The following is a 21249-nucleotide window of genomic DNA, read 5'->3' on the forward strand; positions in this document are numbered from 1 at the left end:
AGCCCTTCCGAGAACCTAGTCCTAGAACGTAGGGCAACTCTCAAAAAAAATTGTCGATATATTCAATGCAATCAAAATACGTCGTTTGTTGTGCGTTATTGAATGGATTCGCCGAAAGCCATTGATAAAATATAGTTGTTTAATTTTTTTAAATGGCGGCCTCAGTCGACGACGTCAGACCGACGTTCTGGTCTTCGCAATTGCGGCTGATCGGCTGAGGTTATTTCAAGATGTACACATTTTTACCGAAAATAGAATATAAACTTTGCTTGCATTGAAAAAAATGAGGTTTAATTACTATTTAATGCCTCTGTTGTTTATATGAGTGTGAGACCTTGGAGCTGGAAGAATGAGAAACCAGCCGAAGAAAGATTGTATTCGGAGGTGGTACTTGTGAAATAGAGACAGTTTCTGTTTTTCAGACAAAATTAATTGGAAATACTTTCATGAGTAGTATGGAAGTTTGTTAAAAAAATTGCAGATTTTGGATATAAGGCTTGGGTAAATTTTGCGAATGGATGTTGCTATAAAACAATAAAAGACCGTCAACATAATAGTTCGAGTATTTCACGGTTGCTTTATAAACATAAATATGCACTTTTATACAAAGGTTGCCCTTTTATCTTACAATGTTATTCACAGAAGCGTTAACTGTTGACTCGTTTGCTTAATTCAACTATGTTACATACACGAGAACGATACGATGCGCTGGAAGCCTAGTAGTTGAACGGTTTACTGGGCACTTTGTATTTGTATCCATCTTGGTCTAACGTGTGTGATGGCGGCAGTTCGCAGTTCGGTCCCTGTCCACCGTTCGTACAGCAGTAAGGGGGAACTCCCCCAGCAGGACACCGTGGAGGTTGCGTTGGAGGTGGATAAGTAGGGCGGCTAGGAACGACACAGTTAGGACCCTGTCCTCCATTGGTGCAGCAATATGGGGGAACTCCACCACTCGGACAGCTAGGTGGTTGGGTTGGTGGAGGTCTGGTCACTGGAGGGGAAGTAGGTCGGGTAGGAACAACACAATTGGGGCCTTGTCCTCCATTAGTACAACAGTAAGGAGGAATGCCACCATAAGGACAGCTGGGGGGCTGAGTTGGTGGTGGGTAGGTTGGGCGACTGGGAACGACACAGTTTGGTCCTTGTCCACCGTTGGTGCAACAATCTGGAGGTACTCCACCAAATGGACAGGTTGGTGTTGTTGGTCGTGGTGGCTGTGTTGGAACGATACAATTCGGTCCTTGGCCACCATTCGTGCAACAGTAGGGTGGAACTCCACCATATGGGCAACCAGCTGGAGTGGTTGGTCTTGGTGGCTGCGTGGGTACGACGCAATTTGGTCCCTGTCCTCCATTAGTACAACAGTGCGGGGGTACCCCTCCATAAGGACAAGTAGGTGTGGTTGGTCGTGGAGGCTGTGTTGGAGGCAGATACTCATTACTTTGCGTTGGTTTGGAAGGCGTTGGTCTCGTGGGAACAATACAATTTGGTCCTTGACCACCGTTGGTGCAGCAATATGGTGGAACTCCACCGAATTTGCAGGGCGCGATTGTCGTTGGTGCTGGTGTAGGTCGCGTTGGTACAACACAATTCGGTCCCTGGCCACCGTTGGTGCAGCAATATGGAGGAACCCCACCGAACGGACAGGGCGCGGTTGTCGTTGGAGGTCGTTGTGTTGGTCGAGTTGGAACGACACAATTCGGTCCTTGACCACCGTTTGTGCAGCAATAGGGAGGAACTCCACCGAATGGACAGGGTGCGGTTGTGGTCGGTGCTGGGGTAGGTCGAGTAGGTACAACACAATTCGGTCCTTGACCACCGTTGGTACAGCAATATGGGGGAACTCCTCCGAAGGGACAGGGAGCTGGTGTTGGCGGTGGAGGTCGCGATGTTGGTCGAGTAGGAACAACGCAATTTGGACCTTGTCCTCCGTTAGTACAGCAGTAAGGAGGAACTCCACCGAATGGACAGGGTGCGGTTGTCGTCGGTGCTGGTGTAGGTCGCGTAGGTACCACACAGTTTGGTCCTTGACCTCCATTGGTACAGCAATATGGAGGAACTCCGCCGAATGGACAGGGAGCGGGTGTCGGTGGTGGAGGTCGTTGTGTTGGTCGAGTAGGAATGATACAATTTGGACCTTGGCCTCCGTTATTGCAAGGTGGTAAATATTCGTTGTCTTTCCCTGGTGGAGGTGGTGGTGGCCGAGTTGGGGGCGGTATTGGTGGGGCTGGAACGTAACAGTTGGGACCGGTTCCTCCGTTGGTGCAACAGTATGGTGGGACACCTAAAATGAATTTAGTTGTTAAACATATAAGAAAATACAATCGCATGCATTCTAACCTCCAGCAGGACAGGGCCTAGGTGTTGTTGGAGCCGGAATGGGAATTGCACAATCGGGTCCTCGTCCTCCATTCGTGCAACAGTACGGTGGAACTCCTCCAAATGGACACGGTCGTGGGGTTGTGGGTGCTGGAGTTGGCGGTGACGGAACGACACAGTTTGGTCCTTGACCTCCGTTTGTGCAACAATATGGTGGGACTCCGCCGAATGGACATGGTCTTGGTGTGGTAGGTGCTGGAGTTGGTAGTGCACAATTGGGTCCTTGTCCACCGTTGGTGCAACAGTATGGCGGGACACCTCCATATGGACACGCTGGTGGCGGTGGAGGTGGTCGTGTTGGTGGAGGTGGACGTGTTGGTGGTGGACCAGGGACGACGCAGTTAGGACCTTGTCCTCCATTTGTGCAGCAATATGGTGGAACTCCGCCGAACGGGCATGGCCGTGGTGTAGTGGGTGCAGGAGTTGGTAGCGCGCAGTTCGGACCTTGTCCACCATTAGTACAACAATGTGGCGGGACTCCACCATATGGACATGTCGGTGGTGGTGGAGGTGGACGTGTGGGTGGAGGAGTTGGGACCACGCAGTTAGGACCTTGTCCTCCATTTGTGCAGCAATATGGTGGAACTCCACCGAACGGGCAGGGTCGTGGTGTAGTGGGTGCAGGAGTTGGTACCACACAATTGGGACCTTGACCGCCGTTAGTACAACAGTGCGGCGGAACTCCACCATATGGACATGTCGGCGGTGGTGGAGGTGGACGTGTAGGTGGTGGACTGGGGACCACGCAGTTAGGACCTTGCCCTCCGTTGGTACAGCAATATGGCGGAACTCCGCCGAACGGGCATGGTCGTGGTGTTGTAGGTGCAGGAGTTGGTAGCGCGCAGTTTGGACCTTGCCCACCGTTAGTACAACAGTATGGCGGAACCCCTCCGTACGGACATGGTTGCGGAGGTGGTGGTGGACGTGTGGGTGGAGGACCAGGGATCACGCAGTTAGGACCTTGTCCTCCATTGGTACAGCAGTATGGTGGGACACCTGCAAATCAAAATGGTTAGTGATTACATAAGGCTATCGATTGTATAATCAAATCACCTCCTGCTGGGCAAGGTCTTGGTGTAGAAGGCGTGGGGACAATACAGTTTGGTCCCTGTCCGCCATTGGTGCAGCAGTACGGAGGAACTCCTCCAAACGGACAAGGCCTAGGAGTAGTGGGTGCTGGGAAAGGGATGTCCGGCTTCGGGTAGTCGTATCCATTTGGACCCAGACGGGTGCTTATTTCCGCATATCCGGACGAAGCTAGCGCTAAGAATAGCACCAGCAGTCGCTGAAAATAAGTAAACAAATTAAAAACTTGGTATAAATCAACTAGTTAGTGATAGATGTGCTAGTGTCAGAATATGTGTAAGTTAATTTTGTGTGCTGTTTCAACGCACTGATTTATGCGCACTTGTTTCACGATACAATTGTGTGATGGGGTCATCGTCGATGCATTGCAGCTATCACCCCCCCCCCCCCCCCTGCGTTTCCCTTGATCTGTGATTCGTTGGTCAATGAATTGTGTGGTCATCAACGCTTTGTAAAACACCGCGCAACGAATAGCCGCGTGTGAACAAGAGGCGAATTAAGTCGAATGGTGGAAGCAAAACAAAACATGCTAATCGCGTACATGCCTCTCGCAACATCTCCGTTCCGTCCCCTGCTAGCTTGGCAGGTTGAATCGCTAGTGGCAGGGATAATTGTTCTTATTTCGTGAGATGACTTTATTGGTGTTTGTTTTGTTTCTTGGTTTTTGATGTGGTTCAGACAGGGCCCCAAGAAGATACATTCTCTCAATATCAATGCTCAGAAAAGAAATTACATCACACGCCAAAGGTTATCATGCTGTGGGAAAGGGAAAACCTGTTTTGATGCCGATGTGGGCAAACTTCCAAAAAAGTAAAATATTCTGTTTCGATCGGCTAAATGTATGCAAATGATGAAACGCGGGACCTAACCTTGACCGATTGTTAGTTTGATTGCCATTGTCTTTATGACCAGCGGTGTGCGGTCAGAGAAAGGCGATGTAGGGGAAGTGTATCGAAAACGGACATAGAGGTGAAGAGTATTCAATTTAATATTATTTTAAAATAGTTTTGCTAATACAGCTACATTATCTACAGCTTATGAATCAGACTTTGCGCAACTGTCCTGCTTGCTGCTAAAATTTCCTTTATGATCACAATTCATTCGTGTATTAAAATTTTAGCGTGTATTTCTGAAGGTTTATGTGGGTGCAAAGTGAAGAGACATAGTCAATTTTTATTTGAAATGTAAATTGCATAATTTTATTTTTTTTCACTTTTCACTGATATAGTGAATCATTATTGTTGATTCTTCCGATATTCAAGTAGTTATTGGTATTGGTAGATGAAAAATGTAAATTTTTTTAGAATCGTATAACTCAAGTGTGAGTAATATTCTGAAAAAGAAAACAAGGTGAAGAAGAAGACAATTGCGAACCAATTTAATCCAGTCTTAACCAAAATATTGAACCGGCTCCGGGTTGGGTGTTCCATGGTCAATCAAATGCGTTTATAACATTTACAAAAAGGTTAAATAACCGTGTTGCCGAATTTATTATGAATACTTTTCATGAACATCAACATTTAATGAAAATTGAACAAAAGTATTTGTAATTGTAATTGTTTATTTGGGGTTTTAACCTGACGGTCATTCACACGTATCAAAAGTATTTTATATAAGCTACTTATATTGTTAAGAGAAACATATATAAAAATAAAATTCAATTTTTGAATGCAGCTAGATTTGTGAATTCATTGTTTAGGTGAGATCTTTAAAATAAAATTATTTTCAGCAATTATGAAAAGCAAGCAAAAGTAATCTAGCAACGATGGTCGCTTGTTGTCATTAGCAAGGCTTAGTAGAGAAAACTAAGAAGAGCATGAAGCCTACACATGGTGTCGTCTACTGCAATATTGATATCTGATTCTGAAATACGCGCACCGAGAGCTCGAATTTTTATACCAGTGTTCTCCCTTCAGGCCGTGAAATCGTTTGTTTGTATTCATTCTTTATATAAACATTTTGTTTTCCTTCAAATGTAACGTCAACCAGATACCACAAAAATTTAAATGGTACGCTCAAAAAATAAGGCCTGTTTGCAACAAAAACCCTGAAATGCAAAATTGCCAAGTCGGCATTTTTTTTCTTTTTGGTGTGGTTACCCAAGCAACCAGAAGTTCGAATAATGCTTTAAAAGTACACTTTAAAGTTCACATAAAGTTCTTAGCGAACTACCGAGCTGCTTAAGCTTTAATGGAACTTGAAAGCTGCTTAAGCCGCTATTAGAACATAAAACGCACTGAAAAATTACTTAAAACGAGAAGCTTATGTAGCTCCCTTATACGAACTTTTGGTTGTTCTAGTTTGTACATTATTAATTCAAAGAATATTTGCTTAAACATAGTATGATTTACTGGTAAAGGTACACAATTAACAAGCACAAGTTACATAAAAGGATTTTTTTCACAAATTCACAAGTTAGTAAAGGAAATTTTCTTCATCAATTCTTTTTCCATTATGTATTCGTCTTAATAAGGACGGTTTGCTAATATCTGTCTTTTGATACAGGACGAGAATCCTACGAAACGATTTGAGCCGTGTCTGCACGACATTTAGCACTGCATAAAACAGCAATTCTTCATCTCGCTTTTGTTTCGCCGTCGTCGCTTGGAACTGCCATCAAAATCCTTCCAGTACACACAAACACTCCCCTTCCGTGGCTCGTATGAAATGTAAGATATAACAGATAGGGGAAGATGGGGTAAAACACATTTCCTGAGGAAATATGATCATAACTCATCTATAGAACATTGAGAGAATTTAATTAATGATATCGTTTAGCCAACATTTTTCTCTGTGATCACGATCAAAGCACTTTGCAAAATATTCAAAAACATGAAAAATATTCAATTTTCCAAAATCATTCAAAATCACTCTTTGAAAAATAAGCCGGGCAAAATGCATCTGTTCGGCGGTAAAATGCACCAAAACAACGGGGCAGAATGCTCGGCGAACAAGCAAGTAGTTTTGTTTTCTGGCGGGATTACACAAAAGTGTGCCATTAAATAGCCTTAGGTAGTTTTTCAGATTAGTAGGTTTTGAGAACGATTTTTTTGTTTTCGATTAAAAAACCAGCAAATTAAATGAGGGCATTTTACCTCCGATGGAGCAGAGATATAAATTTAGCAAAACGTGAATTACTTAGTAGATTTTTCATATGTAGTGCGACAAAATAATGAACAACGGTATAAATAGAATTGGAATGCTCTGATATAATAGTAAAACAGCATTTATAAGAGCTGAAAATCTTTGTTGCACGAGCCACTATAATTAAATGAGAAGATCACGCTATTGTTTTTTGTTTATTTTTCGAACTGCTTTTGATGTACGGTTATCAAACTTTGACAGTGTATGTTTACTATGGCGTACTTCCGACTGGTGTTACCCTTTTCTAGAAATTTTCAGTTTTTTCGATGTAAGCAAACGGTGGATTTTGCCCCGAGGGTGCGTTTTACCCCATCTTCCCCTATCCTACCAGCCAGCAGTAGCGATAACCTACCTCATTCTATCAGTAGAGTATGAATGAATTCGGCCAGAAACATTCCATTTATATCATGCGATGATTTATATCAAGCGATGAAATGTGTAAAACGTTTATGAGTGTCGAGATTAGGTCTGTGTTAGGGAAAGTGTTGCGCAAATTTGTGAAAATTGTATATGTTTTCCCTATTTTTTGCGGATTTACGGATTTTTCAATAGTGTGCTAATAAAATACATAGATGGGGTGGGCGTAGCGTAGTTGGTAAATCGATTGCCTTGTACGCAGCGCACCTGGGTTCTAGTCCTGACCCTGCACATAGGGTTAGAAATTTGTCATATGAGATTTTTCTAACCCGAAGAGGCGAATGATCTTAAGGTTAAAACCTCTATAATCGAAATAAAAAAAATACGTAGATAAATTCGGCAATAATTTTGTAACCGTAATTTTCTGAATCGATTGGTGTTCGAATCATAGAAATCCATCAGCTAATTGCTAATTTCAGCAAAACGTAGGTGAAAATTTTGTGTTTTCTTACATTTTCTCAATAGATTTACAATAATACGGATTTTTCAATAGTATACAGTTGAAATATCAATTTAAACTTGCAATAAATTTTCAAGTTGGATTTCTCTGAATCGATTTGTATATAAATGACGCAAATTCATCAATTAACAGCACTACAGTTCTTTAAAATTATGCCACATTTTTGTGACGCGAATCGAATTTTAGAGTTTAGTTTTACACCTAGTCCCAGCCCCATATAGCCCCATTCAATGCTAAAATGTCTGGCAAAATCTGTCACTTAACGGTGACTTCAAAGTCATCGAAATTTATCAAACGATTTTTGATTATTTTTGGGAAAATATGCCTCAAATTTCAAAATTGTGTGTGCAAGCACTTCTATAATTTAAAAATCTGGCAGAATGAGAGGTTTGTTTTTATGTCTGAAAGCTGCAAAAAACTCTGGCTGTGCCAGATAAACCTGACATAATGGCATCCCTGGGCATATGTTTCATCTCCACTTCTTATTTCGCTGTGATTTTTATGTCCAATGCATAAAATTTACAGTAGAAGAAACGAGAGGCAATTCGAAAAATGATGTGAAATCTTTTATGAAACAAATTTCTGTGGGGTATTCTATTGTAAATTTGATGTACGCCACATGAATTTCAATAGCTTTCACATGCTATCTATGTGTAACAGATAACTTTTATGTGTTACTGTAAATTGCAAAAAAATCATGTGTGAAATCAATAGATTCCACATAGGGTGATGAGCCTATTTTGGCACCATTATGGAGAGGGTCGCACTATTTTTTGAATAACTTAAAAAGAAGCCATATTACCTATAACCTTTTTCAGAATAAAGTATCAGTGTACTGTTTCTTAAACATCTGTATAATGCTTATTTGGCAGAATTGTCTCAATTTTCAGCATAAATGAAAATAAATGTTCTATTCTGTGCATCTATTCCCACCTGAACGTTCCAATTATCGCCTCATGGGTGTGCCGATTTCCACCTCATCGAAAAACGTGATTTGTAAAACGAATAATTCTGCTTTTTTCAGCCGATCAAAACAAACGTAAACATTACGCACACGAAAGAAACTCATCAGCTGTTAGTAGAAGAGCGCCCAGAACTGCGCATGCAGGAAATAACCATGCGAAAGTTAACAACTGGAATATAAAGTTCACATCACACATTACTTCCTCCCGATCCAAATTGTATGTGCAGATGAAAATAAAATATCTGCGATCAACAATTAGTTGAATAACTTGAAATAATTGATTACTTATACCTGAAATTGCATAACATTATGTTTTCAAGTTCATGTTTTGGTTTGGCCGCACTGGTGATTCTTTTCTGTATGATGGATGCAAAAAGTTGGTTTTGATTGTGGTAGTGTATCAGCAAAACATGCCAATAATAGGAACCCCCGTATTTAGTTTTATCCTATTATAACACTAGGCCTATTCTAGTGTTTGACGAGTGCTTTTAAAGCGAAATAATCGTAAAAAGGTTCTCCAGCTAAAATAAAGGTATGTATCAGTGCAATATTTAATATATTTGTGCCGGAATAACGAGATATGAGGCGGTAAATGCTGGCTCGAAAGTGTTTATTTTGCTAAGCGCCGTTGCGTCCTGTTTCGGTTCACTACGCGAGTGAGGCGGATCAGCAGATATTTCAATAAGGTGATTTTGTTTTAATTAAAAGTTGGATTTAGTGGATAGTTCTTAATACGTATGTGCACAACAAATAAAGAATATAACTTGAGCTTTTTTTGCACACCTGTTTTAGCCAAATCGATATTGTCATTATCTCATATGCTTGGTTCGAAACCAAGGGGTACGAAATAGGGTCACAATAGGCTCTACTGCCATAATAGGCACATCACCCTAGCCAATTTTATCAGTATAAAGTTTTCGACTGTTGTTGTTAGGGATCATCCATAAATGACGTAGCATTATATGGGGGAGTTTTGTATTTTGTGGTGATGTGTGACGACAGGGGGGTAGGGGGTCATGTCATGCTACGTAGCTTTTTTAAAGGGGAATAACTAACATCGCTTTTTATTTTTTTTTTTAATTTTGCGGCGACAAGGAGGGGGGGGGGGGGGAATTACCGTCAAGCTACGTAATTACCAGTGGTATCTAGTGTTGTGACGAAATGCTACGATGGGAGAGGCGGGGGGGGGGGTGTAAAAAATCACTCAAAAAATGCTACGTCATTTATGGATCGTCCCTTATGAAAAGTAAAGATGCTGAATCCCCCTGGATAAAGCAACCCTCCCGCAACTTGAAGTTTAGCCTAAGTTGCTTGAAACCACCGTGTGTCGAATGATGTCGCCACCATAGAATGCCGTTCACTAATTGTGATACTGTAAATTTCTATGCGAGAAAATAATTTCGTGACGTCTTTTACGAACTTGTTTTCTTTATTTACATTCGGAAGGGATAATCAAGATGATCATTTCAAAACAGCGTAATAGTTTAAGATAAATACAAACAAGTTAAGGATTACAAATTGTGCCGAATGTAAAATAAAAAAAAGCATGATTTGAATTGAGTGCGCTTCTAATGTGAACTTTTTCCTCTCCCATTGCCCTTGAAATATCTTTCGCATATGACAATTCTCGAAAGTTTGTTGTTAATCTTTAAATATATTTAGTTTTGTGATTATCATTTTTCACTTCGCATTTAACAAAGGCAGGATTGGCTTCGACTGTTTATTTCTGACAGTATAGCATCTAACTGATAGGTGCTGCGACATGTACGGTGCAAAGGTTTCCACGAAGTTCAGAAGTGATGACAGTTAATTTTTTATCGGAGAGGGAGAAAAACAGTATCATTGTGTGTGTTTTTTACATTGCAATACAAATATTACTACCTAATATCTTAAGACTAAATGAAGATGCTCACCAAATAGTATAAGCGCCGCTTGTTTGTATGCTAATGATTCCAAAAAATCATGAATCATTTAAAAATAATGCATCGGAATAAAGATGCATTTTTATAACAAAACAACACCAAACGCCCAAAAAGTCTTCAAAAATGAATTATCGAAAGTAAAAAAAAATGAAAATAGGGTAATTTAGGGAGAGATGCCGCACATTTCTAGAAATCGATCCTGCATCAAAGTAAACCATTCAATAATTGATGGTATCACTTTTATCAATTGCGACAAGTTTCTAAAATACTGTGAAATGGTTTTTGTAATGAAAAAAAATCCATCAAATTTCCATGAACAGCACTTGCTAGCACCTTCACTTTTCTTAAGGGGGTACTTCCATTTCCAGAAACATTTTTTTATTTAATGTTTTAAAAATATTTTTCTTTCGCAACCTTATGTAACGGTTAAGTTGCAGTAACTTAATTGAGGGCACTATTTATCTATATGTTTGTACGAGCGATATACTTATCTATGTGTTGGTAGCAGTTCCTTAAAAGCACTGTTTGGCTGCTTCTCCCAATGAATTTATACAATTTAGATTTGTTCTTGAAAGATTCATTTTGAAAAAGCATCAATTCGTTCAAATTTTCGCTTTCATCTCAATATTGACATCACTACAAATCAATGCGTTCACGAAAATTAGTGCCTGAAACTTTAAAGAACAAACTGAAGTAACTAATACTTAGATACATATCGCCCGAAAAATATATAGATAAATAGACTCATAATCCTATATGTCACTGTGTTAAGTCCGTTAGTTTGTAGATATACCTTATTAAGAAACTATAGCTGACGCAAATGATCAGATAATGATATTCCGAGGTGAAAAAAATACATTTTAGCTATGCATCCTCTTCCATAGAGTGCGGCATCTCACCCGCAATTTTGATGCGGCATCTCTCCCAATTGTAGGGAAGAGATGCCGCACGACGATATTTTTCTCTAAAATTATGGATGACCGTGATCAGAATGCTTTCTAAAAGGTCTCAGCTATTCAACTGATACATGATTTACAAAAAAAAAATCGAAGCGTTTAAAAAACGAAATTTTAATGTGGTGCTGAAACATTTTCGGCACTCCGTGATACAACTGAACGCACAAAATCACTAATAAAATTTTCGTGAGTAGTTAAAAAGGGTTATTTTACATCTCTACATTTATAATTCTTCGAAAGACAAACTCAGAATATCATATTACCGTATAAAAGTGACCCCATATATGAGATATAGAGAGTGCGGCATCTCTCCTGATGCGGCATCTCTCCCGAAATTACCCTACATTAGCCAAGAATGGTCATTGTTGTGCTAGCTAAAATAAACCGAAATGATTAGTCGCCATGAAACGACAATAAAGGGTTATTTTTTTGCTTTTTTCCTATTTGGTCCATTTGACATGTATACACCAGAATCAAAATAATGATGTTCCTACCACTGATGCCGGCGACAGTCCTAATCTAGTGTTCTGTGTTACGTAGGTAGGTGGGAAAATGTAAGAGTGCACTGAAAAGTTAATAAAAGAGATCGCCTTATTTCAAAAATTGCTCATTTGACATAGGCTACGAAAGGGGAATGTTCGTCTATGTGTACGCAGCAGAAGCGAATCGCCGGCAAGGTTCGAATTGTTTCAAATGATTCTCGACTTGTATCACAAAACATATTTATCTGCAAACCGTCCTTATTGAGACGAATATATAATGGAAAAAATTGCGCATGGTGCTCGTTAATCATTTACGCTGCTGAAATTCACAAATACAGCGCCTTTAGCAAGCCAGGATATTCCCAGCACTCGTTCGTCTCAACTGTCATTATCCCAGTTGGAGAGCTTCTCTGACGGGGTATCCTGTTCCCCGTCCCGTCGGAGGGCTTCCGTTGAATTTGACTGCTTGTTGTAATGAAGCCTCTTTAGTGTACAAATGCGACTTCCTTGACAACTTTAATCGCTTCGTCTAAAGCGCGTGAAAGCTGTCGAGATGGACATTGGATTGCATCGGTTGCCATTGGAAACTACTGGATTTTTCGGGTACTACACAACTCCCAGTGGCAGATACCACCCCTTCCGCAAATCAGCTGTTCGCAGTTCTTCTTCCACCGCTCCATGTATGTTGCCCTTTTTTGGTATTCTATCAACTGACGCCACGCGTTTTCTGCAATACTCGAGTTTGGATTCAAGCGCCTCTCGAAGCACTCCAATCGACGAATCGCCATGCCGTAGTTATCAGGAAATTCGATGTAGTCATGAGGCTACAAAAGAAACCTTTGTTGTTTGTATCAGAATACGTTTCGTCCGTTTATCCTCTTTCAAGTTCGGGCCTCGGTCGACTGACACGCCAACACTTTTCACAGTGTAGTACTATTTGACTAGCTCGTGTAGATCATTGGTCGCTGAACACTCGCCGATCTGCAAGTTAAATCGTGAAGACCCTCGCCTTAGTTATCGTAGTACCGTAGACAGCCAAACCTAAACGGGGCTTCGCGGTAACGGGTTCTCCTTGGTGACCTTCTCGAACTTTTTCTTCGTTTTTGATTGTAGAGGTTTTAACCTTAGGGTCATTCATCTCTTTTTTCGGGTTAGAGAAATCTCTATACCTATGTGCCGGGTTGGGAATTGAACCCATGTGAGCCACATATAAGGCAATAGATTTACCAACTACGCTTTGCTCGCCCCTTCTCGAACTTCTACCGGTGCCGTCAGGTGTGTGTGCTTTACTCCACTCTAGTAACAATTGAGGTTTTATGGTAGTTTTATAGCCACGGATAAAACTTAGATTGCACTTGTAGCGTGCTATAAAACTTCAATTGCAGTGAGTATACCTGGTAGGTGGTCGTAATGACAAGCCAGTTCGTCGTATCACAGCGTTTGTTGAGAAAGAGTCATGCCGTCGTCAACCTTGTATCGCGACCTGTCTTCGTCGCCAGTTATCTCGAGTGTGATATGTTGAGAATCAGTTTCCACTTGGATGACATTTCCATTCCAAAAGAAACACAACGACCGTTTGACACCTTCTGCTTTTGGTTCATCTGCTATTCTCTTCTCCATGAGCGTAACTGACGACCCGTCGTCGATAAAACCGCGAGTGTGTACCGATCTACCTTGGTAATGGAGGGTTACTAAAAGGATGTGGTGGTGCGATATTATCCCGTCCGATGCTTGTTGTCTATGACCGGATGGTCCGACAATCTGGAGAATCGGATTTGTCGTAGATGGTGTCCCGCGAAGTGGTTGGTGATTATGTACCTGGCACATACACAACACAGATGAAGACACTTCCACTGATATTCGCAACTCATTCGCTGAAACGGCTCACATCCCTTCACTTAATGGTTAAGATGGATATAGGTTCTAAGGTGAATGAGGGAAAAGTAACCCTATGTGACAACAATGAAAAGGGTCAAGTGCTTTACGTGCTAGCACCATACCTGAGAAACTACTGGGTATCCGAATTGACCGTAGATCCGAATTGTATCCTGGTAGAAAACGCAGGAAACAGTATCACGTAGAACAGAACCTGAATGTCGGGAAGATACGAGTTACGCGGTCAGTAAATCTGTGCAACAACTAATTCTCTTTCTCACTGCGAAGTGGATTTAATTGCATTCGCAAGTCTACTTTATTCGCCTTCAATTTTATTGCTGATTTGAATTCTTCCGATCGCTTAGATCGTTTGATTGATTTCGGTTGATAAAAGCTGCATTTTTAAGATTTGCTATATGAAAGACGCACATATGTGGCTTAGTCATTGATTCCGTTAATGACTAATGTATAGTTATTATAGTTATTCACTTGCTGCAGGGGTGAATTTAGAAACTGCTGAGACACATGCTGGAAAGAAGGATACGCGACACCTATATTCAAGTGTCAAATTGCTTACCTTTTCTTGTGTCATTCCACTCATAGAAATGAATGGAATCCAATCTAGATTCTCCTAATAAAGTGTTACAACTTACACCCGCCGAGATGACCCTGCTGTCGTCGTCTAATAATTGCATGCATACATTTTCATATACCTATTCATTTTATTCCCATCCACTTGATTCTATAGTTAAGACGTTGACATCAACCTGGGCATCGCCAGCGTTTGCCGCGCGGTAAAGTATGCTTTATGACGCTGCGCTGACAGAACAAGATATGACATAATCGAGTCGGTTGAAGTACATCATCTCAGACGGACGCCGAGATCCATCCTGTTTCGATGAAGGAGGTTTGGTCGGCCTGCTGCTGCTGCGGCATACCGCCGACATTTTCTCAAGGCGTGTCCGTTGACTGCGTTTGCTGAGCCGAGCTGCCGAGGGTCCGAGATTTTCAAGTGCAAACAGAATTATTGCGGCTACCGGGTGGATACCGACCGGCCCGTAGTGTTGTGAAATGTTTACAATGGCAAAACAATCATCGATTTGATGTATTTCTTCACGTACGCTAATTGAATAAATCAATTTATATTACCTGTTTGCATAAATTATGCAGTCGTCGTAACCGGTGGCTATAAATCAGAGTTTGCTGATTATAATTTTTTGGAAGAAGATGCAAATAATATAGCTGTACCAAGGACGCGAACAAAGTTTGCATAGTAGCAACTTCATCTTAAATTAGGTAGGGTGTTGAGCTCGTTTTCATCCTATTCCTATCGTGATTTGAAAATGTTTTTTAATCGACTCTAATATGTTATCTCTGTTCAATACATTGCTCAAATGGTGGCAACGAAATTGAAGCAATACATCCAAATTTTTGCATTGCCAAAATACTCATATTTTACATTTTTTAAACAATTTTTTGAGAAGTAGAACTTAGATATCAATGCAAATTAATTCACAATCCATCGATTGAAACCCGAGTAAGTATCGAAATTGTGCTACTATTACCTTAGTAGATTCAGAATAGGCACATCATCTTACCATCGGCGCATTAGTTGAGTTGGAGACAAACGAGGAGTTCACCAAAATTTACATTTCCAGTTGCACGGAAAACAAACAAATAAATAAACGCATAAACCTTGAGCGCGTTAACTGCTTTGGTGGGTCGAAACAGAATTGGGACGTATATAATTTTCCAACCACTTCCTGATTAGTCCACGATGTTATTTTGACCGGTATCTGCGGTTTAGGAAAATCATTTCTTTTCCGACGAACACGTTATAGTTGCTATAAGTATGTTGAAGTCAACAATATCGACAGAGCAAGATGGCATATCTTCTGTTGTTCTAAAACGATGTGCTTTCATAGGCCATTGTGTGCGCCTCTCAAACTACTGTGTAACCTATCGTTATCGCAATAACTATTTCCTGCGTGTTGAAATAATCTTTCATGTGTCTGGGAGATCCAGCGGGTTGCAATCCTCGCGTTTCAATGAATTTGCAATATAAATATAATATAAATAGAAATGATCGAGCATTTTTGGATTTTCAAATCTTTCACTAACAAAACGATAAAAAATGGGTTTTTAATTTCACATGGTCTTAGGAGCGATACTTCGCATAGTCATGATTTTAGCTTGTACGCAGCGCACCTCATTTTCATAAGAGATTTTTCTAACCCGAAGAGGCGAATGGCCTTAAGGTTAAAACCTCTATAATCGAAATAAAAAAACATGAAACTATCGAGGTATAAGTACTCCTTCTGTTGGATCGAAGTTATTTGAGATTCTTGTTGAAAACGTTCTATTCCGTGAATCCATAGCGTAGATTACGAAGCATCAACAACACAGATAAGATTAACTTTTCTAGGCAATACTCATACGGTCGGCTTTTGTTCAAATTGCTTTTGTTCAGAAAACATGGCTTTTGTTTTTAAAATAGGATACTCTCGGTAGCCGACTACGCAGTTAAAAATAAAACAAAAACTTACCAAAACCTTTTTGCCTTTCTCATATAGACAGGATATGCAATCACTCTGAAAACCGACTTTTTAACCGAGGCCTGGCGGGCCGAGTCTCATATACCATTCGACTCAGTTAATCGAAATTGACAAATGTCTGTATGTGTGTATGTGTGTGTGTTTTCAAAACTCAAACTGATTCAAACTGATTTGAAATGAAGGGTATAACGCTCCCACAAGCTGCTATTGAATTTTTGTCGATCGGACTTCCGGTTCCGGAGTTACGGGTTGAAGAGTGCGGTCGCCCAGCAAATTCCCATATAAAATGGTAACACCATGATGTCGAAATGGTGTAATACATATTAAAAACAACAACATGCAACATAACTCGGATTCAGTCTGCTTCCTCATCTCGTACAGATCAGAAGCCAAATAGCGCGCCGCTTGCGAACAGCACACAAACAAAAAATATTATCCGCACCGCGCCGTTCTAACGTGTACGTGTAACATATAGACACAGGAAAGTTCCGTTGCACCTAACTTCGAGCGAAATGAGTGAACAACAAAATAAATTTCGCCCATTACGGGAGAACACAAACGCGATTGATTTTTCGCAAACCCGTCTTAGACCTTCAGTGCGCGAGGTGGAACAGTTGGTCAAGGTGAAAATAAAACTTGATCTTACAGAGGTTTCACACGTCCAGCTTCACCACACCAGGAATGTAGTACTAATAACGTTCAACTCCTTAGTCGAGGCAGAAAGCTTCGTAGCAAAGAACAACATGCAACATGACGTCGAATATGAAAACGTCGAAACCAAGATCCCCGTGTATATGGATCTCGATCTAACTGAAATAAAACTTCATGATCTGGCACCTCGTACTGGCACGAAATTTATTAAAAGATTCATGTCGAAGTATGGAGAAGTGGAATCAGTCTCTAACGACACATGGAGAAACTTTTTCCCTGGCATTCCCAACGGTGTTCGGGTTGTGCGAATGCGACTGAACCAACCTATGCCGTCTTATTTAACTTTCGAGGCCAGATCATCGCAAGGTGTTAACTACATACAAAGAACCCTTTGCACATACCCTGGACAGATGCCCACGTGCCAGTTTTGTAACAATACGGCACACTACGGAAAGCCATGTGCCAAAACAACTAAAATTCATCTACTACAACCCACACCACCAAACAGCCTTGGACATCTACTGATACACCTCAGACAGCCGGTGAAAAAATGCATGCCGGACAAACAATATTCCACGGTATCCCAAAGCCAATAGTTAACGTACGCAAGGAAGAAATAAACAAGAAGGAAGACAGCTATACCAGAGTCAAACGAAAACACAAAGAGCACCAAGAATCTAACAGCGACGAACAAAGCTCCAACGATGAAGACATGGACGTAAACACGAGCGAGGGAGAGGGCAGACGGACTGAGCAGCAAGCGACAGTAGGTAAACCTGACCATTGCTCACCACCAAGAAAGAAGATAAATACGAGAAGCGGAAAGCAGTGCGCCCAGAAAGGCAGCAATAATATTTGATTTATTTTTAACTATTATTTTATGAATTGTATTTATCTTTGAATTGTATACGAACTCCAAAAGGCGAATGACCCTTGGGGTTAAAACCTTAATAAACAAACAACAAATATAACTCGGATTTGCGGGTCTAGGTCACTAATGATTATTCTAAGCAGCTTTGAGGACATTGGCCACCTCGTCGCTGTTGTGCTATCTTATGACAAACGCCATTTTGGGGTAAACTGAGTTAGACATGCCACATAACCTGTTTAAAAAATTCTACAAAGTGGCGTTTACAGAACTTTGACATTCTGCTTGGTTATTGAGATATAGCGAGAAACGTGCTGAGAAATTTTTAATTTTTTGCTTCAAATTGACTGTGTCTGGGGATTGGGGATATCTTGATGTATAATAAGTTTTTATATGTAAAACTATCTGAGAAACACAATGGAATAATCATTTTCCACACAAAAATGCACGAATTTTGAGAAAAATGCAGTTTAAGTAACTGGAAATATAGCATATTTGGCAACACTGTAACCAAAAATAACTATTTTTTCTAGATTCCCTGACTCATTTCCTTCAAAATGCATCTCACCGATTGTTTATAGACCAAATGAATCCAAAGATATGAATAATAGTTCATAAGTGATGAATTTTTTCTATGGAAAATTTTCCATGCACGATTATGACATGTCATACAAATTTTGTCATCAATACACATCTATGATACGTGTGAGTGCGACTTTTATTTACATTTATAGTAAAAACTCGCAACATAGTCAACTGATCTTCGTGAAATGTGAGAGATTAATACAGAATAGATAGAAGCATCAATTGTCTTCTTTGAATTGTTTATACCATTTATAAGTTTCAAGATATTCAATCTCAAACTTTAAAAATCGTTTTTCTCGAAATGTGCTAAATGGCGCTTGTCATAAGATAGCACAACAGCGACGACCTATGACGGTTCTTGATGCCTCCGGGTACTTTCTAAGTTCGTAAGTTAATGTCACACCTTTTTCTCAGGAAATTCTTCACTGATTTTTATAAACATGGTTTCAAATGAAAGATACAATACTTCCATGAACTGTCATTGAATTTCATTCATATCTGACATTTGGTTCCGGAGTTACAGGTTGGTTATTGTGACCACATAAGAATTTCCCATATAAACCGGTACAATCGTAATACTTCAAAGGTTAAAAATCCATCTCTAATTGCAAGTCTAGATCAAATCATTTCGTTTTGCAAGTCTAGATCACTGATGGCCCATCCAAGATTCTTTGAATATAATGTCCACTATCGACAGTTCCGGAATTTTCGGGTTCTGGACGTGTTCCAGAATTAGTTACATCGATTACTCGGTGATGACTGAACCGATTTCCATAAACCAAATCTCAAATGGAGGGTATAATATGCGGTTGGGTGTTGCATACTCCATCAGCCCCCTCTCAACTTACCCTCACACCATCTCTTTCTACATCACACCCCCCCCTCCCTACCCTTTGATCTATACTCTTCAACCGTCGTATACATTTTTAGAGAATTTCGTCCCATAGCCATATATTATAAGTAAATTTGGAGTCGCTCAGCTCAAATTTGATATCGAAAAAATCAGATCAGTTCATCTTATAGTGACGAATTGATTTTGCCACACATTTTATGATATAAGTTTTGCCAATAGTTGGTAATGAATACGAATAAGAACATAAATAAACTATCCGATTTCATTATCGTCAATTCGGTTCTTCCAGATTAGATTTCAACGTATTTTAGTGAACTGTAACTTTTTTCCTACAAATTTTACATTAGATGATAGAATCTATCGTCATTCTTACTATGACTTTCAGCCATCTACTCGGTATCGTTTGTTGGTTTTAATCGACGATTTTATTAATTGTGTGTTTAGGCTAGCCTCAACTCGGTTGATTTCTTGTATTTTCGATTTAGGTATAATCTTTACAAAAAGCGCTTCTTTTATAATCTAGCCAAATATTAAAAGACGCCTTTCGACTACTTATTCACAAATTAATAAGTATTGGTGCCTTGCTAGTACTTCATCAGCATTCAACTTCGCAAATTCTGTAGCATAAGCACTCAAGTTAACTAGCAAAATTTTCATTATAACTTACATCAATTTTAGACAATTCTAATACAGTGAATATCCGTTTTTAACAGCCCTTCGGTGAATTTTAGGCTGTTAAAATGGGGATTTTGACAAAACGGGACATATATTTTTTCTTTCTTTTTTACAAACCGAAGCTCTTAAAATATTCTTCTTTAGTCCCTAGATATAGCTTCATAACCCTTTCCGATTATTTAGTTTAAATTCCGCTCAATAGGGTCAGACAGAGCAAAATTTAAAATAAAATTAAAATTTGGATTTTTTCATATTTAGGATCTCTAAGATAAGAAAAATATGCTCAAGAAAAAATTTACTCGAATTCAACTTGGTTCGTCTGCTAGAGTCCGTCAAACTTCCAACTATCAATTTTCATATGAGGCTGACAAAATCAGGTCAAAAAGCTGATAAAATCTGGGGCTGATCAAATCGGGTCTTCACTGTAATCTATCAATCGTACAATGTAATGGTATCGTTCTCTCTATAATGTAGATATGTGCAATGAAGGTACCTTGCTTGAAATAGTAACAAACATGACAACAATGTTCCATAAATACCTTCTCGTCTCATTGCGACTGTACTCTCCGAAAAATAAATCTTTATCACACACGTCCATAGTGAACTAGTCCATTGTTCAAATTGTTCCTTCAAATTGATGTTATTTGTGTGTTTCAAACAACTCGAATAATTAAAAATCATGTTCGATTTAGCTCTGTTTGCTTTTGTCCATTTCTGGACAGCCAGTTTATAAAAGGAGCAAATTAATTATTTTAAATCTTCAATTTTTTTCTAATACACTAGTTATAACACTATTGGAGTCTATTCTCAATCACCAAAGGCATCAGACACAATACCAGTGTGCTCTCTGCTGCTACTAAAACCAGCGCAAACAGTTGCTTTTTTCTTGTGTACATTGTCTGAAGAACAAAGGGAACCGTTACTATTATTCTTGTGGTGTGGTCTATAGAAATGACTGAGTCTCATCAACAAAATGTGATTCTTCGGGACAACACGGTGGCCATTGACTTCCGGTCTTTCCGCATAAGACCGAGTATGGGTGATGTGGAACATTTGCTGAAGGTGAAAATGCAGCTTCGGTTTTCGGATGTCAGCTTCATACAATTGGAGTACGTCAGGCACGCGGTGCTGGTAACGTTCAACAAATTCGCCCAGGCAAAAAGATTCATTTCGCAAAACAACTTGAAACACGTGCTGGATTGTGATACCGCCAAAATCAAGATCCCTGTGTATATGGATAACGGAAACGTGGATGTTAAATGACATGATTTGGAAGCAAGTACTTGCATTAAAAGATTCATGTCGTATTTCGGAGACGTGGAATCCATTACGGAGGATACGTGAAGAAACTACTTTCCAGTATTTCTAATGGTGTTT

At 40.0% G+C, this 21249-nt stretch overlaps 1 protein-coding gene across 1 annotated transcript in view; it reads right to left on the bottom strand.

The window, feature by feature from the left end:
* Nucleotides 1-557: 557 nt before the first annotated feature.
* The window catches only part of LOC131690705 (basic proline-rich protein-like), a 63738-nt gene continuing 43046 nt past the window's right edge, over nt 558-21249 (bottom strand). Inside the window, exons 2-4 of the mRNA XM_058976646.1 lie at nt 3433-3664; nt 2341-3375; nt 558-2284 (exon numbers count right to left, since the gene is read on the bottom strand). Of these exons, the coding sequence (XP_058832629.1) occupies nt 717-2284; nt 2341-3375; nt 3433-3664 (2835 nt within the window). The 3' untranslated portion in view covers nt 558-716. The remainder of the gene's footprint in view (nt 2285-2340; nt 3376-3432; nt 3665-21249) is intronic.

Source organism: Topomyia yanbarensis, chromosome 3, assembly GCF_030247195.1.
Source record: "Topomyia yanbarensis strain Yona2022 chromosome 3, ASM3024719v1, whole genome shotgun sequence".
Taxonomy (NCBI): Eukaryota; Metazoa; Arthropoda; class Insecta; order Diptera; family Culicidae; genus Topomyia; species Topomyia yanbarensis.